This window comes from Dromaius novaehollandiae, chromosome 14 (genome assembly GCF_036370855.1).
Source record: "Dromaius novaehollandiae isolate bDroNov1 chromosome 14, bDroNov1.hap1, whole genome shotgun sequence".
NCBI classification, from domain to species: domain Eukaryota; kingdom Metazoa; phylum Chordata; class Aves; order Casuariiformes; family Dromaiidae; genus Dromaius; species Dromaius novaehollandiae.
Genome location: NC_088111.1, coordinates 1,938,748 through 1,959,234, shown reverse-complemented (window position 1 = coordinate 1,959,234; position 20,487 = coordinate 1,938,748). Strand labels below are relative to the sequence as shown.

General features: G+C 46.7%; 2 protein-coding genes across 3 annotated transcripts; one reads left to right on the top strand and one right to left on the bottom strand.

The window, feature by feature from the left end:
- The first annotated feature begins 187 nt into the window (after positions 1 to 187).
- Positions 188 to 12,932, top strand: TBL3 (transducin beta like 3). Of its 2 annotated transcripts, XM_026095222.2 has the most exons (22): positions 188 to 308; positions 500 to 551; positions 680 to 775; positions 1,071 to 1,118; positions 1,515 to 1,656; positions 2,188 to 2,272; positions 2,746 to 2,916; positions 3,237 to 3,312; positions 3,730 to 3,826; positions 4,304 to 4,509; positions 4,899 to 5,040; positions 5,519 to 5,577; positions 6,094 to 6,197; positions 6,873 to 7,023; positions 7,613 to 7,843; positions 8,588 to 8,658; positions 9,441 to 9,597; positions 10,000 to 10,058; positions 10,567 to 10,670; positions 11,483 to 11,554; positions 12,135 to 12,293; positions 12,677 to 12,932. In XM_026095222.2, exons 1-22 carry the CDS (start codon positions 262 to 264, stop codon positions 12,787 to 12,789), a joined length of 2,442 nt encoding a protein of 813 aa, XP_025951007.2. In that variant the 5' UTR covers positions 188 to 261; the 3' UTR covers positions 12,790 to 12,932. The 2 variants fall into 2 exon arrangements, with proteins under 2 accessions (XP_025951007.2, XP_064376115.1); XM_064520045.1 differs by lacking the exons at positions 12,135 to 12,293; positions 12,677 to 12,932 and adding an exon at positions 12,001 to 12,106.
- A 449-nt stretch (positions 12,933 to 13,381) lies between these two features.
- NOXO1 (NADPH oxidase organizer 1) lies at positions 13,382 to 19,749 on the bottom strand. The gene is made up of 8 exons (XM_026095223.2): positions 18,600 to 19,749; positions 18,092 to 18,172; positions 17,885 to 17,960; positions 17,207 to 17,387; positions 16,488 to 16,678; positions 15,885 to 15,998; positions 14,934 to 15,051; positions 13,382 to 14,723 (listed from the first exon to the last, which is right to left on the bottom strand). Exons 1-8 carry the CDS (start codon positions 18,663 to 18,665, stop codon positions 14,078 to 14,080), a joined length of 1,473 nt encoding a protein of 490 aa, XP_025951008.2. The 5' UTR covers positions 18,666 to 19,749; the 3' UTR covers positions 13,382 to 14,077.
- Positions 19,750 to 20,487: the final 738 nt, after the last annotated feature.

Here is a 20,487-nt window from a genome sequence, read left to right as displayed (position 1 = left end):
AAACGGTTTATTGAGAGTTGCTGCTGTTCCAAGGGGGACTTGCATATCGGCTGTATAGCTGGTAGCCTGACCCTAGAGCTGGGTCGGGAACGCGGCCTGGAGCGGGGCTCGGGCGGCCGTGCACGGGGCCACGCCAAAGATGGCGGCCGGGCGTCTCCGTCCCCAGCGTGGCCTCGTGCGTCACTTGCGAGCGCCGGAAGCTCCGCCCTGCTCCATGGCAACTGGGAGCGCCGGAAGTGGCCGGCACGCGGGGCGAGGAACATGGCGGCGGCCGGGGCCGCCAGCAGCTCCGTGCGCTTCAAGAGCAAGTGAGGGCGGGGGGCGGAGGGGGAACGAACCCTCCCGGGACCGAGGGGGGCGGGTGTCACCTGGGGCGGGGGTGAGGAGCTCGCTGCGGTGCCCTTCCCCAGCGCGTGCGGCAAAGCCGCCGGCGGGTTTGGCGTTCGGGAGCCGCTTCGTCTGAGCTGCCGTGGTACGTGTTGCTTGTTTTTCCTTTCAGCTATGCCATATCGCGGAAAATCGAGCCTTTCTACAAAGGAGGACGAGTTCAGGTAGGAAGAGTGACTTTTCTTCTCTCTAAGTCTTGAGAAAGGAAAGCTGAAATGATGATGCGGCTGCTTAAAACCCTTCCTCTCTCTGGTTCTGTAAATGCTACTGGTTTCCCTTCTCTTCCCTCCAGGTAAACCAAGATGGAAAATTCATGTTTTGCCCCTGCGGGATCAAGCTGAATATAATTGATATAGAAACAGGAGCTGTTCTTCACAGCCTTGAACAGGTGAGAAGTTCCAATGTCTGGTGACTTTTGAAACTGTTGGATGTTTTGGAAGCCTCCAAGGGTATTTTACTTTTATTGTCAGCTGTTCTTCTCTTCTGAAGCCCTCGAGTGAAAGTTAGATGGGAAGATGAGAAATGTATCTGAATCCAGACATTGTTATTGGTGCTCTGTGTAAGCACAACTGGAGAGCTGTTAGATGTGCTCAGTGTCAATGGAAGCAGGCAGAAAAGAGTGCTGAGAGCCCTCAGAAGCATTGCACAGAGGATTTAACTGTCTTTTCCTTCTAATTTTATAGGATGATCAAGAGGATATTACTTCCTTTGTTCTTAGCCCTGATGATGAGGTATGTATTTGCTTTGCATTTTTCTTTGCTGCTCTATTGGTCTCCTGGTAAAGCTGGTGAGCGCTGTCTGCCTGTGAGTCTGTCTGAGAGCACTGTCCATTTCCAGAGATCTGTGTAGTGTCATTGGGTGCTTCCACGTGGCTTCCAGTCTGGGTTCAAATCAGACATGGGAATGATCCCTACCTTTACATTTATTTGCAGCTGAGGATAGGGGACTGATCCAGGGACAGAAGTGCAATTTAATCTATTTTGTATGTATGTGTAGAGACTGCATTAGCTGATGCTGCATTTATGTCCGGAATTATTTCTGGCTCCTCTCATGTGTCCACATGCATGCTGATGCGCTGCACAAAATTTGCTTAATAGTTAAGCTTCCTTTGTGTTGCTTTTGGATAGATCCTCGTGACAGGAAGCCGAGCCCTGCTGCTGAAGCAGTGGAACTGGCGAGAGAACAAGTGTGTTCGCACGTGGAAAGCAGTGCATGTAGCACCAATAGCTAGCATGGCCTTTGACTCCACTTCAACGTTGTTAGCCACAGGTACGGTCCTATTTCATGGTCATGCAATGGGAATGCCCGTTGTGCTTTTACAGAATTTGAATACTTTAGTCCATCTTGACACAGTGATTTAGTGATCTCTTGAATGCAGACAAAATCAGAAGAGATTTTGCCTAGGTAGTCTATCAAGACCTCACTTTTAACGAGGATACTTAATGTTCTAATGTTCTACCTAAAACATATTAATTAAATGTTGATAAGTATAAGGAATCTACAAAGCAGTGTGGCCTGCTTATCGCAATATAGAACTGGGGCTCTTTGGAGATGGAGGAGGGCAGGCAGGACATGTAACTTAATTGTACTTCAGGTTCCTTGCCTGTGAGCAGTCAGGTTTTGCTCATTGCTCTGAAAGTGTAAAGTAGTCCTTGAGCTCCTCTTGGTGTTGATGGTTGTTACTGGTTTCATTTTACTCTGCTGCTTTCGTAATCTGTGAAGTTTTACAATTGCTGATATATTGGACTTCCTGTGTTTCTCCTCTCCATAGTTCACTCTTTTACACCCTTCTTTTCCAAGGTGGCTGTGACAGCACCATTAAGATCTGGGATATGGTGAAGCAGTACTGCACACACAACCTGAAAGGATCTTCAGGAGTTGTACAGTAAGGACGAGTCATATTGATCAGTCACTTCCAGTCTTCTGGTGTTAGTGTGATGCCTGAACACTAGGACTGATGTGGATGTCTTGAGTTAACGGAATGTAAAGCACCATTCAGAGCATGTCCCAGACTCCTGTTTCCTGCTTTTTGAGGTGCCTAGTGAAGGAGCAGGGCTAAAACTGACCTTAGCTTAGAGAGGAAACAATTTGGTCAAGGTGTTCCTTGGGATCCAAGTGAAATATCTGTGCTTGGTAACTGATGCACTTAAAGTGTAAGACTAGCAAAGAACAGTTGAAAATTTCCCTGGTGGGTGGAAGAGGAATAAATGAAGTCTTACAAAGGAAGCGCTAGTATAAGTTCAGGTTAATTGATCTGTCACATTCTGTGTAGAATATATATTTAAATATTGGGCTAAAGCTGAGGGGATGCCAGAGAGCTTATTCCTGCCCTATTCAAGTCTATCTCTCTCTGTCTAGCCTTGTTGAGTTCCATCCTGATATTTCACGTCTGCAACTTTTCTCCTCCTCAATGGACTACAAAATCCGAATCTGGGACCTGAATTCCAGCAAGTGCATTGCTGTGTTGAGTGGCCATTTTAGTGCTGTCACCTCCCTGGCTTTTGCTGCAGATAGAAATACACTCATCAGGTAAAAACTTGTAGAGGCTTAGCCTTTCTGTCCCATTCACCCTGCCTCCTACCAGAGACAGGGCATTTCTGTGATGTCTGGGAAATTTGTCCTTTGAGGGGAAAGACTGCTGAAGGTGCTCAATCCCGGCATGGCAGTATAAGCAGGTGACTGGCGCTCTCGGCACTAGTGTTCCTGGTGACAAAACTGTGCCACCATGTGGAAGGCTTCTGTCTTCTTTTATTATGGGCCTCTTCAGAAGGGTGTTGAATTCCTTTCAAAATTGCACTCAGAGCCTGAGGTGAATGGTTTTGACGTTGAAACTCTCTTTTAACTTGCAGTTCTGGCCGTGATAAAATCTGTATGGTGTGGAACCTGAAAACTGGAGAAACTAAACGAACCATCCCCGTCTATGAGGTAAAATCACATTTCATTTATGCCTTTGAGATCCTTTGTAGTTTCTAGGTCACTGTTCCCATGACGCTGCTTTCTCTTTAAGTTTCTATGTATTGTGAAATCAGGCCTTTTCTCCCTTGTACTTTACAAAAGTCATTAAGCTCTGTTCCAAAGGTGTTTGTTTTCATTCTCTCCTTGCTTAGCGGAGTTGTTTCTGGGGAGCATGAGAAAATATATGCTGCCACTGCCTTTGCTTTCCCAGTGCTGGAGGCAGAAGGAAAGACAGTCACGAGGAAAACTTTATTCTTGTGTTGTATCTGCCTGCCTTTCCTACACAGCCATGCCGTCTGGGGCAGTGGAGTATGTTGTGTGTGTGGCTGTTGAAACGGGACTCCAGTCCCTCAAGTCTCAGCCAGTCCTTGTCCAACTCTCTTACAGAGTGTGGAAGCTGCTGTTCTCTTACCTGAAAAAGGAGAGTTCTCTCAGCTGGGTGTGAAGAATCAAGGACTGCACTTTCTCACAGCTGGCAGCAAAGGTGAGTGTTGTGCTGTGTCCTTGCCTGATTTAGAGGCTGAGAAAGAACTGTGCTTTAGGCCTGCATTGCCATTATTGCGGGAATGTGCGTTCTTTGTGTGGCAAAAGCCTTGGTTTGAACTCTTGAGGGCTGTACAGCAGAGCCTTCTCCTGAGTTCCTCTGACAGTGGTGGATGAATGGATTGCTCAGGCGCACTGTGCAGTCTTGATTTAGCTATGTATATTTTGTCACAGTTTGCAGCTAGACATGCTGTTTGTACTGTGATTGACAAATTGATTAGAAAAGTTTGATTTAGACCGAAGAAGAAAATTCTTGTGACCCTTCACACCACTGTAATTGGACCAGTTAGCTGTCTTGCCGTAAAGCTGTCTAGCTTTTTTTCAGTAGACGAGGCCAGGGTTTGTTTTGATGTCACTTGGATGATCATTGTCAAAAACAGTGGCTCCAACAGATAATTTATATCATCATTTGTGTTAGGCATCCTGAAAATCTGGGAAGTTGCCACAGCTGCCTGTGTATTTACCCAGGCTGTGCCCTTTGAGCCTGTGGAATCCAAGGAGGAGGCCAGCGAGCGCAGTCTGACCCACTGCATGCTTGTGCCTGGGAGGAACGAGGTTGTCACAGTGTCCATGGAACACAACATTGTTTTATATGATGCTCCAACTCTTCAGCTCAGGAAGCAGGTAACAGTCTTTGGTCTACCTTTTCCCATTCCTTTATCCACATTTTAGGATCAGCTCTGCTTCTGGTGACAGCGTTGTCCAGGGCTTCCCTCTTCTCCTACCTGTCCTTGAACTATTTCTTGCTTCCTGTATATGTTTACAAGCCATAAAGTCAGTTTCACTGGTAGGGTTGTTTGAAGGAATATTGCACAGAAACAAAAATAGGCAAAAGAAAAGCGCAGAATAGGTCTAGCCAGAAGTCCTTCTGTGCTCCAGCTTATGTCTAATAAAACTTTCTCATGCAGTATTAAACAAGAGGTCACAGTAATGCAGCCTCATTGAGCACGGTGCCATTTGGTACTTCTCTAACCAGCTGACTTCTCCCTGTTAAACTGTTCCAACATCCTCAGTTTGCAGGTTACAATGATGAGGTTCTGGATGTGAAGTTCCTTGGGCCTGCTGATTCTCACATTGTTGTGGCTACCAACAGCCCTCAGCTGAAAGTGTTTGAACTAGCAACATCACACTGCCAGATCCTCTATGGCCACACAGGTGTGTGTGGGCAGCTCTGCTGCGGGTGGGAGGGAGATGTGAAGATGTTTCTGCATCTAGCTTGTCTCTAACTGTTACGTGGAGACTGGAGTCCTTGAGTTCTCTGGAACAGCATCACAACAGTCTTTTGCAGTGGTATGGAGAAAGCATATAATCATGCTGTCCTGATTTTGCAAACACTAGTTTTCCTTTCCCAGATCTATCAGTTCAGTCACTTTTACTAGCAGAGAGATTCATTTGAATTAAAGATGTGGGTAGGTGAGCATTAGCCCTGAAGGCTGTTTTGTGGTTACAGGTGACAGATTCACACTGATGCCATAAACAGCCAGTCACTTTGTAATGCATGCAGATATGTTCCAAAGTCTCTCAAAGCTCTGTGCCTCAATCAGGAAGCAGTAGACTCCGTATTAATCATGCATTTCTGTTGTCCGATTACACAATTGCTTTATATTCAGCTGTTTCTTCTTCATCTGTTTAGAAACAATTCTTGCTTTGGATGTCTTCAGAAAAGGCCTGATGTTTGTAAGCTGTGCTAAGGTATAGAAGCTTTTCTCTTCATTCAATGAAAATTTTTTCTAGTGATCTTTATGGGTAGTTTTCTTATTTGTCTTTGGTGATCCAGAAAGGGCTTTTGTTCAGATGCAAATTCCTATCTGCTATGCAAAATATAAGGTTCTTCCACTATCCTTTTCTTAACATTTTTCCTGGGAAAATGTTGATTGATTGTAGTTTAATAGCCTGAAAGGAAGTGCCTCGTTCTCCATGCAAGAGCAAGAAATGCTTGGGAGTTCAGAGATGTCATTAGTGAGCGATTGGGGAGCTGTGGGCAAGAAAAAGTACTGGAAGAAAAGGTGTCAACTGGCCCAATATACTCAGAAGTAAACCTCCAAGCTGCAGTGCTGCCCACTTGGCCATTTCTGTCCTCAGATGCTCTGATGAATGCAGGCACAGGTTCTAGCTTAAACAGTGAATAGCCAGGCTCACAGATGTGGTAAATGCATGAGACCGATCACTTGTCAGAAAAGCACAGCAGTTTCTCTTCTCCCACTACAGGATAAAAGCCTTCGAGTGTGGCGGATGAACAAAGAGGGAAAAGTGATCTGTGTGGCCCAAGGATTGGGTCATGCGCATGGGGTGGGCGCTGTCTCTTGCTCAAGGTAATAAAGACTGGACAGAGCTACCTTTGCAAGCATGAGTTGCACCTGCTCTGCTGATGCTCAGGATAAATGTTTTGGTGAATGCCTGCCTCTGAACCATGCTGTTCATCGCTCCTTGTGCCAGCTTGTCATGGTGTTTTGAGTTTGAAGGAAATTTTTTTGGACACGCATTGTCCATAAATTGTTGACCTTGCACTTCTGTCAGTATAACTTCTGTTCCTCTTCAGGAAGAGAGGCTGGATAAGTCAATGGGTAAAGCCCAAGTGAATTGGAAAGGAAGGGGAGGGGAAACAGAATGTGTATGTGAAGGTGCTTGTTTGAATAGCATGTCTGTTAGTCAGCTCTTCTCCTTTCTTCAAGCTGTCTAATAGTTTTGAATCCCGACTTGCCTATTCAAGAGCTGCAGTATACCTGAGCGTGTAAATGAAGAGAGCTAGCAGTGCTCTTGACTAATGTCTGAATTGTTGGAGGCTATCACAAGAACTTCAGGAAAATGAAAGCGAGCTTGAAAGATCATTCGAGTGCTCTGTCTAACATCCCAGCACAGTGACCGAACATATGTAGGTTCTGGTAGGGTAAGGAAGAGAAGGCCTTTTTCCTTCACGGATGAAGCCACTGTTTTGCTTCCTTACACTTGACACTTCTTTTCCTTACACTCTTTTTTCTTTTCCTCAGACTGAAAGAAAGCTTTGTAGTGACCAGCAGCCAGGACTGCACAATCAAGGTCTGGAATATCCCAGAATCTCTCACTTCCAAAGCAAAAGCAGCCTTGATCTCCAGTCCAGAAATCCTTCATGCCCAAATGACTGAGAGAGGTCATGACAAGGTAGAGCTCCACCAGACCTGAAAATGTACTTTTCTATAGAAATATCTCTGGTAAATCTGGGTGTGCGCTGTTAGCATGGAGTTTGCAAGTAAAGTTCAGGATTAGTTGAAATAGATGGTAGTGTGGGTGACGGAAAATCCCTGACACTTCAGGGAAGGAAACAGGGACTTACTTGTAAGTGAAGACCAGGGAATTCCAACTGAAGCTACTTGTTTGTCTGTCTTTTGTTTTCATTTTTTAGCTGTCTTCTGTGATCCTCACAATTCTCTCCTCTGTTCAGTTATACTCAATGGGCTACAGGCTTTCTTTTCCCCTCTTCTCAAAAGTAAAGCAGGCCTGGTTAAGATCTTTTTAATGCTGAGGCAATCATATGGTTGACAGTGTGTCTATTTCCTAGTTTAATAGGAATGAGCAGTCCCATGAGTTAGCTCCAAAACAAGTAAAAGCTGAGCAATTTGAGGATGTCAGGATAGCTGAACAAACACTGGCACTTAAGTCCTTCTCTCCTGTTTTGCACCCTGAATTTACTAATGTTCAATAAGAACAGACCTAAGCTGCTTTGTGCTCTGTTCTTGTGTGACTTTTCCAGGATATAAACAGCGTGGCAGTTTCTCCGAATGACAAGCTCATTGCCACAGGCTCACAGGATCGGCTGGCCAAGCTGTGGTCCTGTTCCGATTGCTCTTTGTTGGGTGTCTTTACTGGACATAAGCGTGGAATCTGGTGTGTGCAGTTTTCCCCAGTGGATCAGATCTTGGCCACCTCCTCAGCAGATGGGACAATGAAACTTTGGGGTCTTCAGGACTTCAGCTGTTTGAAGGTAATGAGAATTCAGACTTCTCCTTGCTCTAGGAAAACCTGGCATAAAATAAGGATTGATTAGGGCAGCTACAGAAAGGTATATGCTGGTTAATGCAGATAAAATACAGCCATGTGGCTGTGCTGAAGGGATAGCCATCCAGCATCTTGGATGCGTGAGCTGCCTGGAAGGCTCCAGGACAAAAGCATTTGCCCAGTGTCTAAGTGATCTTTCTTCTCTAGCTAACCAAAGAGCAACGTGGTTAGGGGAAAAGTGTATTCCAGCTTTGGAAAGGTTGGCTTTGCCTGACACAGCTGTTAGCCATGAAGGAAAAAAACAGAAGTTTGTTTGCCACTCGGTCTTCACAAAAAATTCTTCTGTACAGTCTGACAGCATCTCGCTAAGACAATGAGAAGGCAGTTGCTTATTCTGTCCAGCAGTGTGACTTCACTGCTCTGAGTACGTGCTTCACTCAGTGTCAGGTGAATCAAGCTTTTAGAAGATGACTTAGGCAGCTGGTCTCACTGTTCAGACCACTTGCAATTTGACGTTCTGCAACAAGTTTATGCAAGCAGGTCTTTTGAAAAAATGGTATGTGGACAAGACATTTTCTTCCCTTTCAACCTACAGTAAGAGAAAGTCCCAAGAATAGAGGCTGCTTATTGGAGCTTACCGATTAGGGTTGCAGGAGCACATTTCGTCCCCTTAGAGAGGGCTGTCTTTGAAAAACCTGGCAACAACTCTTTTGAACTTCCTGTTTTCCAGACTTTTGAAGGTCATGATGCCTCTGTACTGAAGATCATTTTTGTAAGCCGAGGGACACAGCTGCTCAGCAGGTAAGACAGTACACTAAAGAAAGATGTTAAAACTAATCAGAAAGGAAATCCCTTAGATAATGTAAGCAACAACAGAGCAGAGTCTTGAGCAATGGATTTCATTTTGGAAAATCTGATAGGAAAATCCCTTGTCTCTGCTAAACTTCTTGCACGGACTAACTTATCTTCCTCTAGTTCTCTAGTTATGCTGCAGATTGTAGCTACCCCCACTGATGTTGCTGAGCTGGTGACATAACTATAGCTGGGCAGAGCTAAGGGTGCATCTCACCCTACTGCCTTTGGCAAGGGAAAAGCAGCAAGAGTTAAGCAATTGGAATTGGTACCCGCAAAGGGTTGGTTCTCTAGCTAGAGGCAGGAAATAATGTAGCTTTTCTGGGCCTCAGTTTGTCCTCTGTGCTGCCTTTCCTTATAGAAAAGCTGAAATATGAGAGACTGGAATATCGGAGCTTATGGTGTTACATAAGTAGTAGGGTTTTCCAAGGAGGAATCATTTGAGGAAAATTCAGTAACCCTGGGAAGGAAGTGTATCTTGTTTGGAATGAGTTTTAATAAGATAGTGCCTTTTTCTGCTGTTGGAGAGCCTCTAAAGCTGGGCCCTGTCTTCAGAGCTACATGGCTTGAGATTCTTAAGCTCTTTTGACATTTGTAGTTAATTTTGCTCCTATTTGGAAAGCGAGGGAATGAGAAGTGCTTATCCAGTACTGGAGGCAGGGCAGAGCAAGGATGGGTCTATCTAATGATCCTCTGAGTTAATTAGTTCTGGGTTTTTTGTCTTCCAAAAGTGGTTCTGATGGTCTCTTAAAACTCTGGACAATTAAAACAAATGAGTGTGTGAAAACATTAGACGGTCATGAAGATAAAATCTGGGGTCTTCACTCTAACAAGCAAGATGACATGGTTGTGACAGCGTCCAGTGACTCCTGCATCACGCTGTGGAAGGTACAGTACGGAGTCTCTGTTTCTTCTCTCGGTTAGTAATCGGAATGCAGTGCAGAGATCAGGATCCCAGTGGTTTGTTCCTAACCCTGTTCCAGCATGACATGCGCATTCCCCTCATTTTCTGCACTTTGAAATTGGGTCAGTAAGGTGTATCCTCATTTCTGTTTCTTTTTGGCCACACCCAGACAGTGTCATAAACAGAGCAGCAGATGGGCCTTAGCAGCCTGCCCAAGCACTGGTGTTCTAAAGGTCGTTTGGAAGGAAGTTGCGAGTTGATAGATTCAGCAATTATTTGACCTGAAGATCTTCCTACAAAAACTAATCTTCTAATCATTTGATGGCTAAACAAATTCACGTATATTAAAGCAAGATTTGACGTGATTGTATTCTGGTTTGTTAAAGGATGTCACTGAAATTGAACAGGAAGAGGCACAAGCCAAACAGGAAGAGCAGATTATGAAGTAAGTTGATCCTGGATCGGGATTGGGGGCGGGCTGTGAAAAGGCAAATTCTGCCCAGTGAGACTGTCCACACTTAGTCACCCGGTTCCTTCTGATCTATGGATTCCGTCATTTAGCTGTTTCAATGATGTCAAATCGCAGTAGTCACTTCATCTTCCTTGTAGTTTATCTTTAGTTACTGTAAAGCCTTGCTACAATACTGTCAGCTTGATGATCAATTAGTTTCATGTTTACGTACTGCTGAGATAAGCCAGGTCAGACCGCTGAAACCTATTATCATTCATTTCCTCCTGCATCAGCCAGCACTGAATAGCTCAGGGAGTCCCTTGAACGAGCCAGGGTAATTATCTGCACAATGAGGGTACTGAAGTGTTCGTTGGGAAGTGGTATTAACTTCTTGGCATTAAACTTCTGCGTGTTATTTTAGCCAAATCTACCTTCTGCATAGCATTTTGTTCCATCAACCAAATATTCCTCTGACATTTTCTTGATCCTAATTGTTTTCCAGAGAACAAGAGCTTTCTAACCTGCTTCATGAGAAAAGATATCTCAAAGCTTTAGGATTGGCAATCTCTCTGAATCGTCCACACACGGTGTTAATGGTGGTCAAAGGTGAGTCCGTGTTAATCTCTGAAAGCGGTTTTTGCCTCTCACCTTCCAGATCATCTCTTCCAGGTAGATGAAGACTACAAAGCCTAATTGTCTGAGAACTTTCATTTTCCCTTTCTCCTATCACTCGCATGTCCTAAGTGAAATCCGTGCTTAGTGCTCCTGATACCAAACGGTCTCCCTGCTCTCAGCCCGTGGGTGCCTTTCAGAAGCATCACAGCAGGGACATCAGATGTCACTGTTCCTCTGAGCGTGACAGATTGCTGAGGAGCACTAAGTCTCGCGTTACAAGTCAAGCCAGCTTTCATTTCCAGGGTAGCAACCTGCACCCAGAATTTATACAGAAATTTACCTGTTATTGGTCTCTCTCTGCCTGGAGTCAGGGGCTCATTTAAAAAATCAGCTGCTGGGTGAAGGGCTCTCAGCAGCACTGGGTGTCAGGGTGGTGGCTTTAGCTCCTGCCAAGCCAGGCTCTGCATAGAGATGCAGTGAGCTGGCAGGAGTTTTCTCTCTCCTCTGGTGCATGCTCAGACAGGTTGAACAGCATGTCGGGAGCCACTCTTATGCCTGAGAGAGCCTGTGCTGACAGAGGGATGTTCAGATCGCATACTGAAGCACTTGCATGTTTCGAACAGCCGGAAGGGAAGGCGCCTGTGTTTCTGAAGTGCGTTGGCCTCTCTCCGTGTCCACAGGCTCTTGTGACAGGACTGCGTGCTTTTTCCTACAGGATCCTCAGTGCAGAAGGAGGGCATGGATCTTGCTCTTGAACTGAAATTCTTTTTCTTTCCCTGCCTCTTCATTTCTCTCTTTCGCAGCCATCCTCAAGGAAATCGATGGGAGAAAGCACTTAGAAGAGAACATCCTTCGGCTGCGGAAGGATCAAAAAGGTTTGCTGCAATGTGATTTGTGTGCTAAAACCTTTCAGATGAGGGGCTTGTTTTCTCAACTCAGTTTAAAGGAAGAGTCTCCCTAGACTTGTCTTTCACCAGTGAGCTCCCAACACCATTGAGCAGGACTGCTGCCCAGGGCCAGTCTCTTTGTTATGGTGCCACTCATGACGAACACCAGAAACTGCTATGAGCTTGTTTGAGGTGAGCAGCCTCTGGGTATGGCCATGTCCCTTGGCACTCTTACTGCATCACTTGAGATGGTCCTGCAGTGGGAGACAAGTGCACTGAGCTAATCACCAAGTTGTAGCTGCCACACCCCAAAATCTGCTTTCCTTCAGTCACCTCTGCCCAAAGGGTCTTGCCTTCCTTACCACCCCGTTGCTTAGGACATCCCTGGGACGGCTTGTGAGAGGGTTCTCGCTGTGGCTCTTTGACCCCTCCAGGCTCGTCAGTCACGGTGTGTGGGAGCTGAACTACTCCCTAAGACAGGAGAAGTGCTTTCTAACCTGGCCTCTCCTGCAACATGCCCGTGTCCTCGGCACAGCTAGCGTGTACAGATTGCCTCCTTGCTCCCTAGAGGCGGTGTTAACGTTCGTGGTGACGTGGAATACAAACTCTCGGAACTGCCACGAGGCCCAGGCTGTCATTGAAACCCTCCTAAAGCACGAAACACCGGACTGCCTCCTGCAGTACTCGGGCATTAAAACTGCTGTGGAGTCCCTGCTGCCTTACACCGGTGAGTCGCGCTGGGGGAGCGTTCAGGTCGGTGGTGGGGCAGCCTCTTGGATCTTTTGGGGGCTCAGAGCTGGTCATGCCTGTGATGAAATGGCTAGTGCTTCACTGTACGTGATCTCAGCTGCCCTCTGCTCCTTTGAGCTCTGAGCTCTCACACCACCAAGAGTTCTGTTATCCTGATCCTGGTGCTACGTGATTATTGGCGCTTCCTGGCCTCTTTACTAACACTGACAAATAGTTTTTCACAGTCTGTTAGACTGAGGTCTCCTCCTATGCTGTAGATGTTCCCAGTTTGCCTGGGTCTGAACAGGAAAATTTTGCACCCCCTTCACATGGTGAACTTCCCCTTCTGTGGTTTGAACCATTAGTTTTCTTTCTTTGCAGAGCGCCATTTCCAGAGACTGAGCCGATTGCTGCAGGCCTCCATGTTCATTGATTTCATGTGGCAAAACATGAGACTGGCTGATGCATCCCAGCAGGAAGATGTGACTTTGTGACCCTTCTACCAGTTGCCCTCTCCTGAGGGGAGAGCTGAGCCATTTGGGGCCTGCCTTGGCCAGTTCTCCCACCATGCATGACAACTGGAATATTTGTATTTTTTACAATAATTTTTTAAAGTTTATTTTAAAAATTTAAACAAGTCCAGTATCTCTTTACAGACTCTTTGGGGCTTAGTGTGTGTGTGGGAGGGGGATCAGTCCTGCATTCAAGCTGTGGTTTCCCGTTTTAACACCCTGAATTTTGATGTCCGTCTTCCCGTAGTGTCCTGCATGTTGCAGGAGGAGCCAAGAAGATAGTGGTTAGTTTGGAGAAAAGGCAGAACCTGGCTCTGAACAAGCCTTTCTTTGAATCTTTAAATCCACTGTAATAAGGTGGGATCCCTGCACACTACTGGCAGTGTTGTATCATGTCCCAAAGTCCAGCTGGAGAGTGTATAGATTAGTTTTGTGTCTAAGCATTGACAAGTTTCTTTGCTTGGGCAAAATGTACTCTGGCCCAAAGCAGGTCTCTCCCCCTGCCCAGGAAGCACAATTTTAATTCCCCAACTAAGAAATTTTTTAAGTGTAAAAAAACCAAACAGGCCTCCTAGATATTTACATGTTTTTTATTTATTTCAGAGACAGAAATGTATGTAATCTAGAACAATACAAAAACATTGCACATTGGTTAAAATGCTTGTTTCAGAAAAATTAACAGATAGCTGGAAGATTAACTAAAATCAGAAGTAACAATCTATATAGAAGTCTTAGATTTTTCTGACTTTCTAATTCAGGTTTAGCAAATGAGTTTAGGGGTAGGAATTACTGTAATTTTCAGTAAATATCAGAACCCCCTTGAAAGGGGGATGTTTTATTCATCAACATGAGCTCTGGCCCCAGACAACTTACCCAGTAAGGAAACAAACTATACTGTAACTGTTTTTTCTTCTGTGCCTGCACAGAAGTCTCTACAGGGAAAGGTCAGATGTATTTTGCCAGTATGTATTTTCTGTTCTGACAGCCATTCAGCAGCTGCTGACCATTCCCAGGCATGAGAGCCCTTCCACACACCTTGGCCTTTCCCTGCAAGCTGCAAAATGAGTAAGCACAACCTGGTTGAGTAACTTTCACAGACATGTTCTGTTCCATCAGGAGCTAAGCACCATGTCCTTGAAAAGCAGCAGTCCCCAGCACTGACCCTCCTCGTGCCAGCTGCCCGCAGCGGCGGCGAGGAGGGTAGCTGGCGTTTTGTTCAGCCGCGGCGCTGGCCCGGGCAGCGGCTGTGCCCCTCCGAGGTGCAGGCACGCTACCGCACGCTCTGGAGAGTGTGCAGGGGCAGGAGGGCCGGCCGGGAGGCTGACTGCTGCATGGCTCGCTTCGTGATGGTGCTGCACTTCTGCAGGATCTCATGGGCCGAGGGGCGCGCAGGCACCTTGGGGACATGGGCAGCCGAGTCTGAGTCAGCGAGGGAGCAACTTAAATCAGCTGCAGATGACTCCACAAAGCCAGAATCGTTCCTGTCTTTGTGGGTGAGGTGTGGAGACTTGCTGTTGTGTGTCACCAAGGCCTTCCCCAGGAAAGAGCTCCTGGCCTGCTCGACTTCAGGCAGAGACCTTGATAAGTCGGGCTTCCAGCCTGGCCTGCCATCCTGCTCGCTCCCTGAGCTGAGAGACGAGCTATCACTCGCCAGATCTGAAGTGGAGCTGGCCCTGGGCAGAGATCTCGATCTGCTTCTTGAAGAAGTCCCTCCTTCAGTCTGGTCAAGGGGAGGGCGAGCCTGCACCACGCTCTTTCCTGCCACCTCGTCCAGGGCCTGAAGAGCCCCCAGGGAGGAGGAGAGGTTAGGGGTGGAGGCGTTGAGCCCGCAGCTCATGATGGTCTGGAGCCTGCTGTGAGGATTCTTGTAGGGCTGGAGGCACATGGAGGGGATGTAGCCTGTATGTCCATTGTACCTGAAAGGGGCAGGATGGAGAGCAACACTGAAAAGGGCCCTTCTCTGCCACTGCTGCATACAGGACATAAAGAAGCTGAAACTGTCCCTAGCCAGGGGACAGTGAGAGCTTCTCTGCGCACTGCTGGGGGAGGAACAGGCAAAGAGCACCTGCAGCAGGTAACCGGCTCATTGGGGAGCACTGAAGACAGCTTCAGGAAAGCCTCCTTACCGGGTCAGCCACCAGCCGTCGTCAGATTTCCTAACTACCTCCACGATGACCCCGTTGTTCAGAGAGAGCTCGTCGGCCTTCTGAGACTCATAGGCTCGCACAGCAAAATACAAGCTGCCTGGAGAAGGAAGGGGGAGATATTTCTGCCTCGTGAAGAAAAAATCATGGCAAAGCGTGGAAGGAAAATAGACCAGAATGCTGCCTGTTTGCTGAGTGCACAAGCGCAGCCTGGGGAGACTTTCATGGACAAGAACTCAGAGGATAGGTTTTGTGCTGGCCCTCTGACAGGTGAGTGTCACCACTGTGAACACAGCTCCCTTCCCGGTGCAGAGGTGGAGAGCAGGCAGCCCTGCGGAATTACAAGGGATACATCCCTTGGATGGATCCAGGGATGGAAGGGATCCATCCTCCAACAATGCAAGAAGTTCCCCGTTCTGCACCTGTGAGCTACCATGAACTGTGAGACAGGGCAAACCAGCAGGTAACTCAGCAACGGGGAAACTGAGTGTGCAGAGCATGCTGCTACAGGTGTAACTATTAGCTACATGAGTAAAAAGTAAATATTTTTTTTGTGAATGGATATTACTAAGTTAAAGTTAATAGTTACACAAACAACACTATAAGATGCCCTGTCCCTGTGAAACATCAGATCAGCAGTCTCAGGGTTCGGGAGAGAGCTGCACAGTAACGCTGTCCCAGTAAGTGATTTATTTGCTCAGTCACTCACAGCCGGTGGCAGAGATGACTAAAAACCTCAGAGCTCTGGAAATCCAGGCAGAGACTTCAGCCAATGATTAAAGTGTGTGGGGGGGGTTTTTTGTTTGGTTGGTTTTTTTTGCAGAACTGTTCCTCCCTGTTGGAAAAAGGAGGGTGGAGGGAGGAACATAATGTAGTTCTGAACTCAGGGCAGCAAGGGAAGGTTTGGGTCACAGTAGCTTTAAGTAGACTTACCCTCTTCTTTTGAGCTCAAGGCATTCTGGATGTCCTTGTGGACATCAATCTCTTCCAGGTACGGGGCTGGGAACCAGGCTATCTGCTTGTCTGCATTTTCCACTAGCCACCACCCTGCGGCAAACAGCAAAAAGAAGTCTGTAAGAACTTGTAAGAGGTAGACAAGTATCACAGGAGAAGTGACCATAAACCCTGGGTACAGGTTGCCCCAGCCATGAAAAGGAGACAGCAGAGAAGTTCTGCAGACCAGTTTAGCAACTGGCAAATGTCATACTGACACTTGGGCAGAGCTCCATCAAGACTGGTGTTTTCCACCATGCAAATGCGTTGGGGTCCATAAAGCAAAGTCTGAGAAGCTTCCAGCTCAGGCTGGGAATAAGGCCCAGTCTCAGCTCAGATTCCTGCCTCTGTTGACTAGAAAGACCCCAGCACTTGTTCTTTCCTCCTCGATAAAGCCAGGTAAGTGCATCACGTGCACAAACGCACACCCAAACCAGTGATGCTACGAATGATGCTATAAACACACCATTTGCCAAGCTATGAATCGATCTAGAAATCTTACAACATCCATCCCTGAAACTGAAGAATCCTAATTAAACATACCGGTCATGTCCTTGATTAACACTTCAACAATTTCCTTCTCAGCAACTTTGAAAGTCTTGTTTTTTGTGTCTTTGGTTTCAAAGGTTTCAATACATCTGTAGCTCTGAGATGCCTGTGGATGGGTAATAGAGAGGTGCTGCTGCGGCTGTTTCTTCTTTTCCCCTCCAATTTCTGATGGCATGATCACAACACTGAAAAATAAAGTTTAATGTTGGTTTACTGAAAAGCCACATGGAAGATTGGGTTTGTTATTTATTTTGGGGGAAATCAAGTCTAGGTACTAAACTAAAAAAAAATAGCTTAGGCATCAGAAAAACCCAAAGGTCTCAAAGCAATCAGCAGCCTATCCCTGCTCTGCTGCCCAAATATGCCGGGGAAATCAGAAAAATAGGAAAATACTGAGTGTGGCATACTGATCATCAAGAAAGAAACAGAATAAAAGGAAAAGGTGCAAGGAACAAGGGCAACAGTCATTACAGAAAGCTGAGTTACCTAGTAGCATCCTTCCCCTTTGCCAGCACTTCCCTTTTTCCTCATTCCTAACTACTTCAGTGCTAAAAAATGGCAAATGTTCCCAAAGAGGAAAAAAAAAGAGAGAGAGAGAGACTGACTGCTTTTCTCTGCCACTCCAATGTAACTGATATTTCTCTTCTATCCATCTATGAAACAGACATGTTACAGAATAGAGATATACAAACAAGTAAAATACATATTCATACCTGTTTTCAGGAAAGGAAGGATCTAAGTCTTGGGTTTGTGCCTTGAAAAGCTGAATCACACTTTCACTCTGGGAGATTTTAGCATCCATTTTCAGCAGCTCCCGGGAGTAAGTTTCCAGCAGTTTTAATCTCTCCAAGGACCTGTTCAACTTCCCGCTCTTTCTCTGCTTCACAGTTGCATCTTTAAAGCAAGAAAGGCAAAGTCGGTATGAGATAACGGACCTGGATGCCTCGAGAGCAGCACCTTCCGCCTACGCACAGTGGTGCCCCCCCCCCCAGCACCCATCTCCTCACAAGCCCGGACTGTAAGGAGCCAAGACAGTGGCTGTCAATATTTGTGCCTTCCTATCATTTTAAATAGCTCCTGATACAATTTTTGAGTATCTAAAGTTTATCTCTGTTCACAAGTCAATGTTCCTAGGTGCCCTGGGCCAATATGTAAACTGTGCGTACTACCAAGCGCATTTGTCTACAAAAAAAGTCTTTCTAGATTATTTTAAGTCAACAATAGACCCCAGTGCTCTGATATGATCCAGTTATACCATGCAACGAGCAGAAGCTATTTGCTAATCTGCTTCAGAGAAGGTCAGACTCAGCGACTGAAATCTGTATTGTTACCTGAACAGCTTTATCATGCTTGCTGGGCTTTGATGTCCATGGAAGATTCAGCCTCCTTACCTTTAAACTTGGGTATAGTCCGGTCTGATCTCCTCAGTGAACCACTCTCAATGGGGAATTTTCTCTTCAGGTCTTTCTGAAAGCGAGACACAAAGAGAGAATAATGGTGCTTCAAAGCCCATTCGCACGGCTGAGCCCTTTCCCTCCCTCCCTCCCTCCCTCCCTCCCTAGGATGCGAGTGTTGCTTTCAGGGAGTTCTTCACTTACATGGAATCTCTTAAATTCTTCGAATGTCCGGTAAATGAGAATGTTGTTTCGATCTGACCAGGACACAAACATCATGTAGTTCTGAAAAAAACAAAAGGGAAAAGAAATGCATTTTTATTCATGCTGTTCGGTATCAGATGCTTTCAAGCTTTTGGCTTAGTTCTGGTTTCAGGCTGCGAAACTGTCACATTAAAAACAAAATTTTAAACTAGATCTACACAAAATATTCCCTTAATTTTAGGGCTGCAGGTGAGCAATCATTGTTGAAATGAGAAGCAACTTAAGAAATTGTCCTCAGAAAGACAGCAGAATCCAAGACAATCATTTTCTTATGATATTGACCATTGAAAAACAACTCTAAAAGACCTCTTGTCCTAGATAATAATACCCTAATTCCAGCACTGCAATAGAAATGAGAAATAGACCCCTGTAAGAGTCACTGAAAAAGCCCTGTAGTGCCCTAATTTGTAAATAATATTTTTTGGGGGGGGGAATCAGGTTAAAATACCTTCTGCTTTTGGCATTGCATCACGCCTACAGCCTTCACATCCACCGGGTACCTGCTGCAGTTCATCGTCTCGGAGGCCGGACCCTCTCGGCGCGGGCGGATGGAGTCCTGCGGGAGGCAGCTCCAGGCAGGGCCTCCTGGAGGCTAAATAGCCGGAGCGGGAGGGAGCGCAGGAGGCGTTCCCAAGCCGTCTGCTGTGAAATTGCCTTCCTCGTTTCCTCCTCCACCCAGAGACACACAAGGAGAAATTCCATAATTTGGCAAACTATCGCCTGCCTTTTATTTGCTCCCCTGCTTTTAAGATGCAGTTATCACTGAGCGCAGACGCCAGGGGTATAGTTCGGAAAGCTGGGAAAGGACAGGCGTCTTGGTATCTGGTCCTTAGCAGAGCAACCCCAGAGTGGCCCTTCCCTGAGGCTGGGTCAATCTTCCATCCCCGGAGGAACTCGCTGCTGCGGCGCAGACTTCGGTTTGTGCAGCTGAGCAAAACATGGGGTGCAAGGGGACACGAGCGCTCAGGGGAAACGGTTCCTCGTTACAGCGTCTTCATCAAAAGTGCTGGGCTGCCTCTGAAGGGGAGGGGATCCCTGCGGCTCCCTGCCCATCTGGTTACCAGCACTGTGGGGCTGCAATTCACACCGATCCCCAAAACTGATCGTAAACACGGCTTGCTGTAACCCACAAGTCAGATGCGACTGCTGTGCGTGCCAGCTGTTTCTTATGAATCTCTTTCCTTTAATGCTTTATTGCATCTGCTTAGTAAAAGACACTTAGTAATAGAGGTTTCTGGCAGCTACATCGATGTTTGCATGCTCTCAGGAAGAAATGCGAGATGTCGATGCCATCATTGACCAAGCAAAAGATGAACAAATCCCCCGGGGTGTCACGGAAAAAGTCCCAAAGCTTCTGGCTTGTAAAGATACCACAGACACCCAAGTAATTTGTGCTCTCCGTCCTGCATCGATCTGGGGCTTTCATATCAACCCAAGACAATAAAAGTTCTTCAGCGGGAGACGGAGAACTGATAGCTTGGTCTGACAAAGGAAGAGCCAGGCAATCGCCGCAGGGCAAGGAAAGTAGGAGCCGGGGGCCCAGCGCAGATAATCCCAGCAGCCAGAACGGCTTCAAAGGCACAACCTAGCAGAAACAGCGCGGGAACGGCTTTACAAGGCGACGGCACGCAGGTTGCAGCCCTGCGAGCTCACAGCCTCCAGCCAGCAGCCCGGGACGCGCTGCGAAGCCCGAGGCCACGGCTGCCTGCAGAGGCTCTGCGCAATGGGGGAAAAAAGAGAACAAGGAGATGGATTTGCTTCATTTAAGTCAACTATGCTGCCTTGAGGCACTGCATGGCCAGTAATTACAGCCCTGGAAAACCAGTGCTTTCACTGAGCTGCTGACCTTTACCATGTCTCGTTGTGACCTGGCTGATGGGTATCTGTGTGCGATCAAACCTCCTTCTCTGTCCTCCCTCCCCCTCTTTTTTGAGAGAGCCTAAATGCAATCAGCATCATTGCTGGGGCCCACAAGCAGAAGCCCAGCCCTTCCCCTTCATGTTCTAATGACCAGCAGCTTCTTAAAACCCTCAGCAAGAGGTGTGGGTGACTTTTCACCTGTGGAGGAAAAAACAAAACAAAACAAAAACCAGAATCCCAATAGGAAGCCAAGCAGATCATTTCTGGCTAGCTAGAAAACTAAAGAGTAGGGGCTTGGTTTGCTTTTCATGAAAACCTGCATAGCAGGGGTTTTTTTTCCCTTCTTCAGAGGCATTTTCATTGCTCTTGCATCTACCGCTGCTGCATCTCCAGCCTCCCTTGGGAAAGTTATTTGTGGAGCAGTTCGGTCCCATGCCACAAGCTAGGTGGGAAAACCCCTCACCTGCCATCGCCAG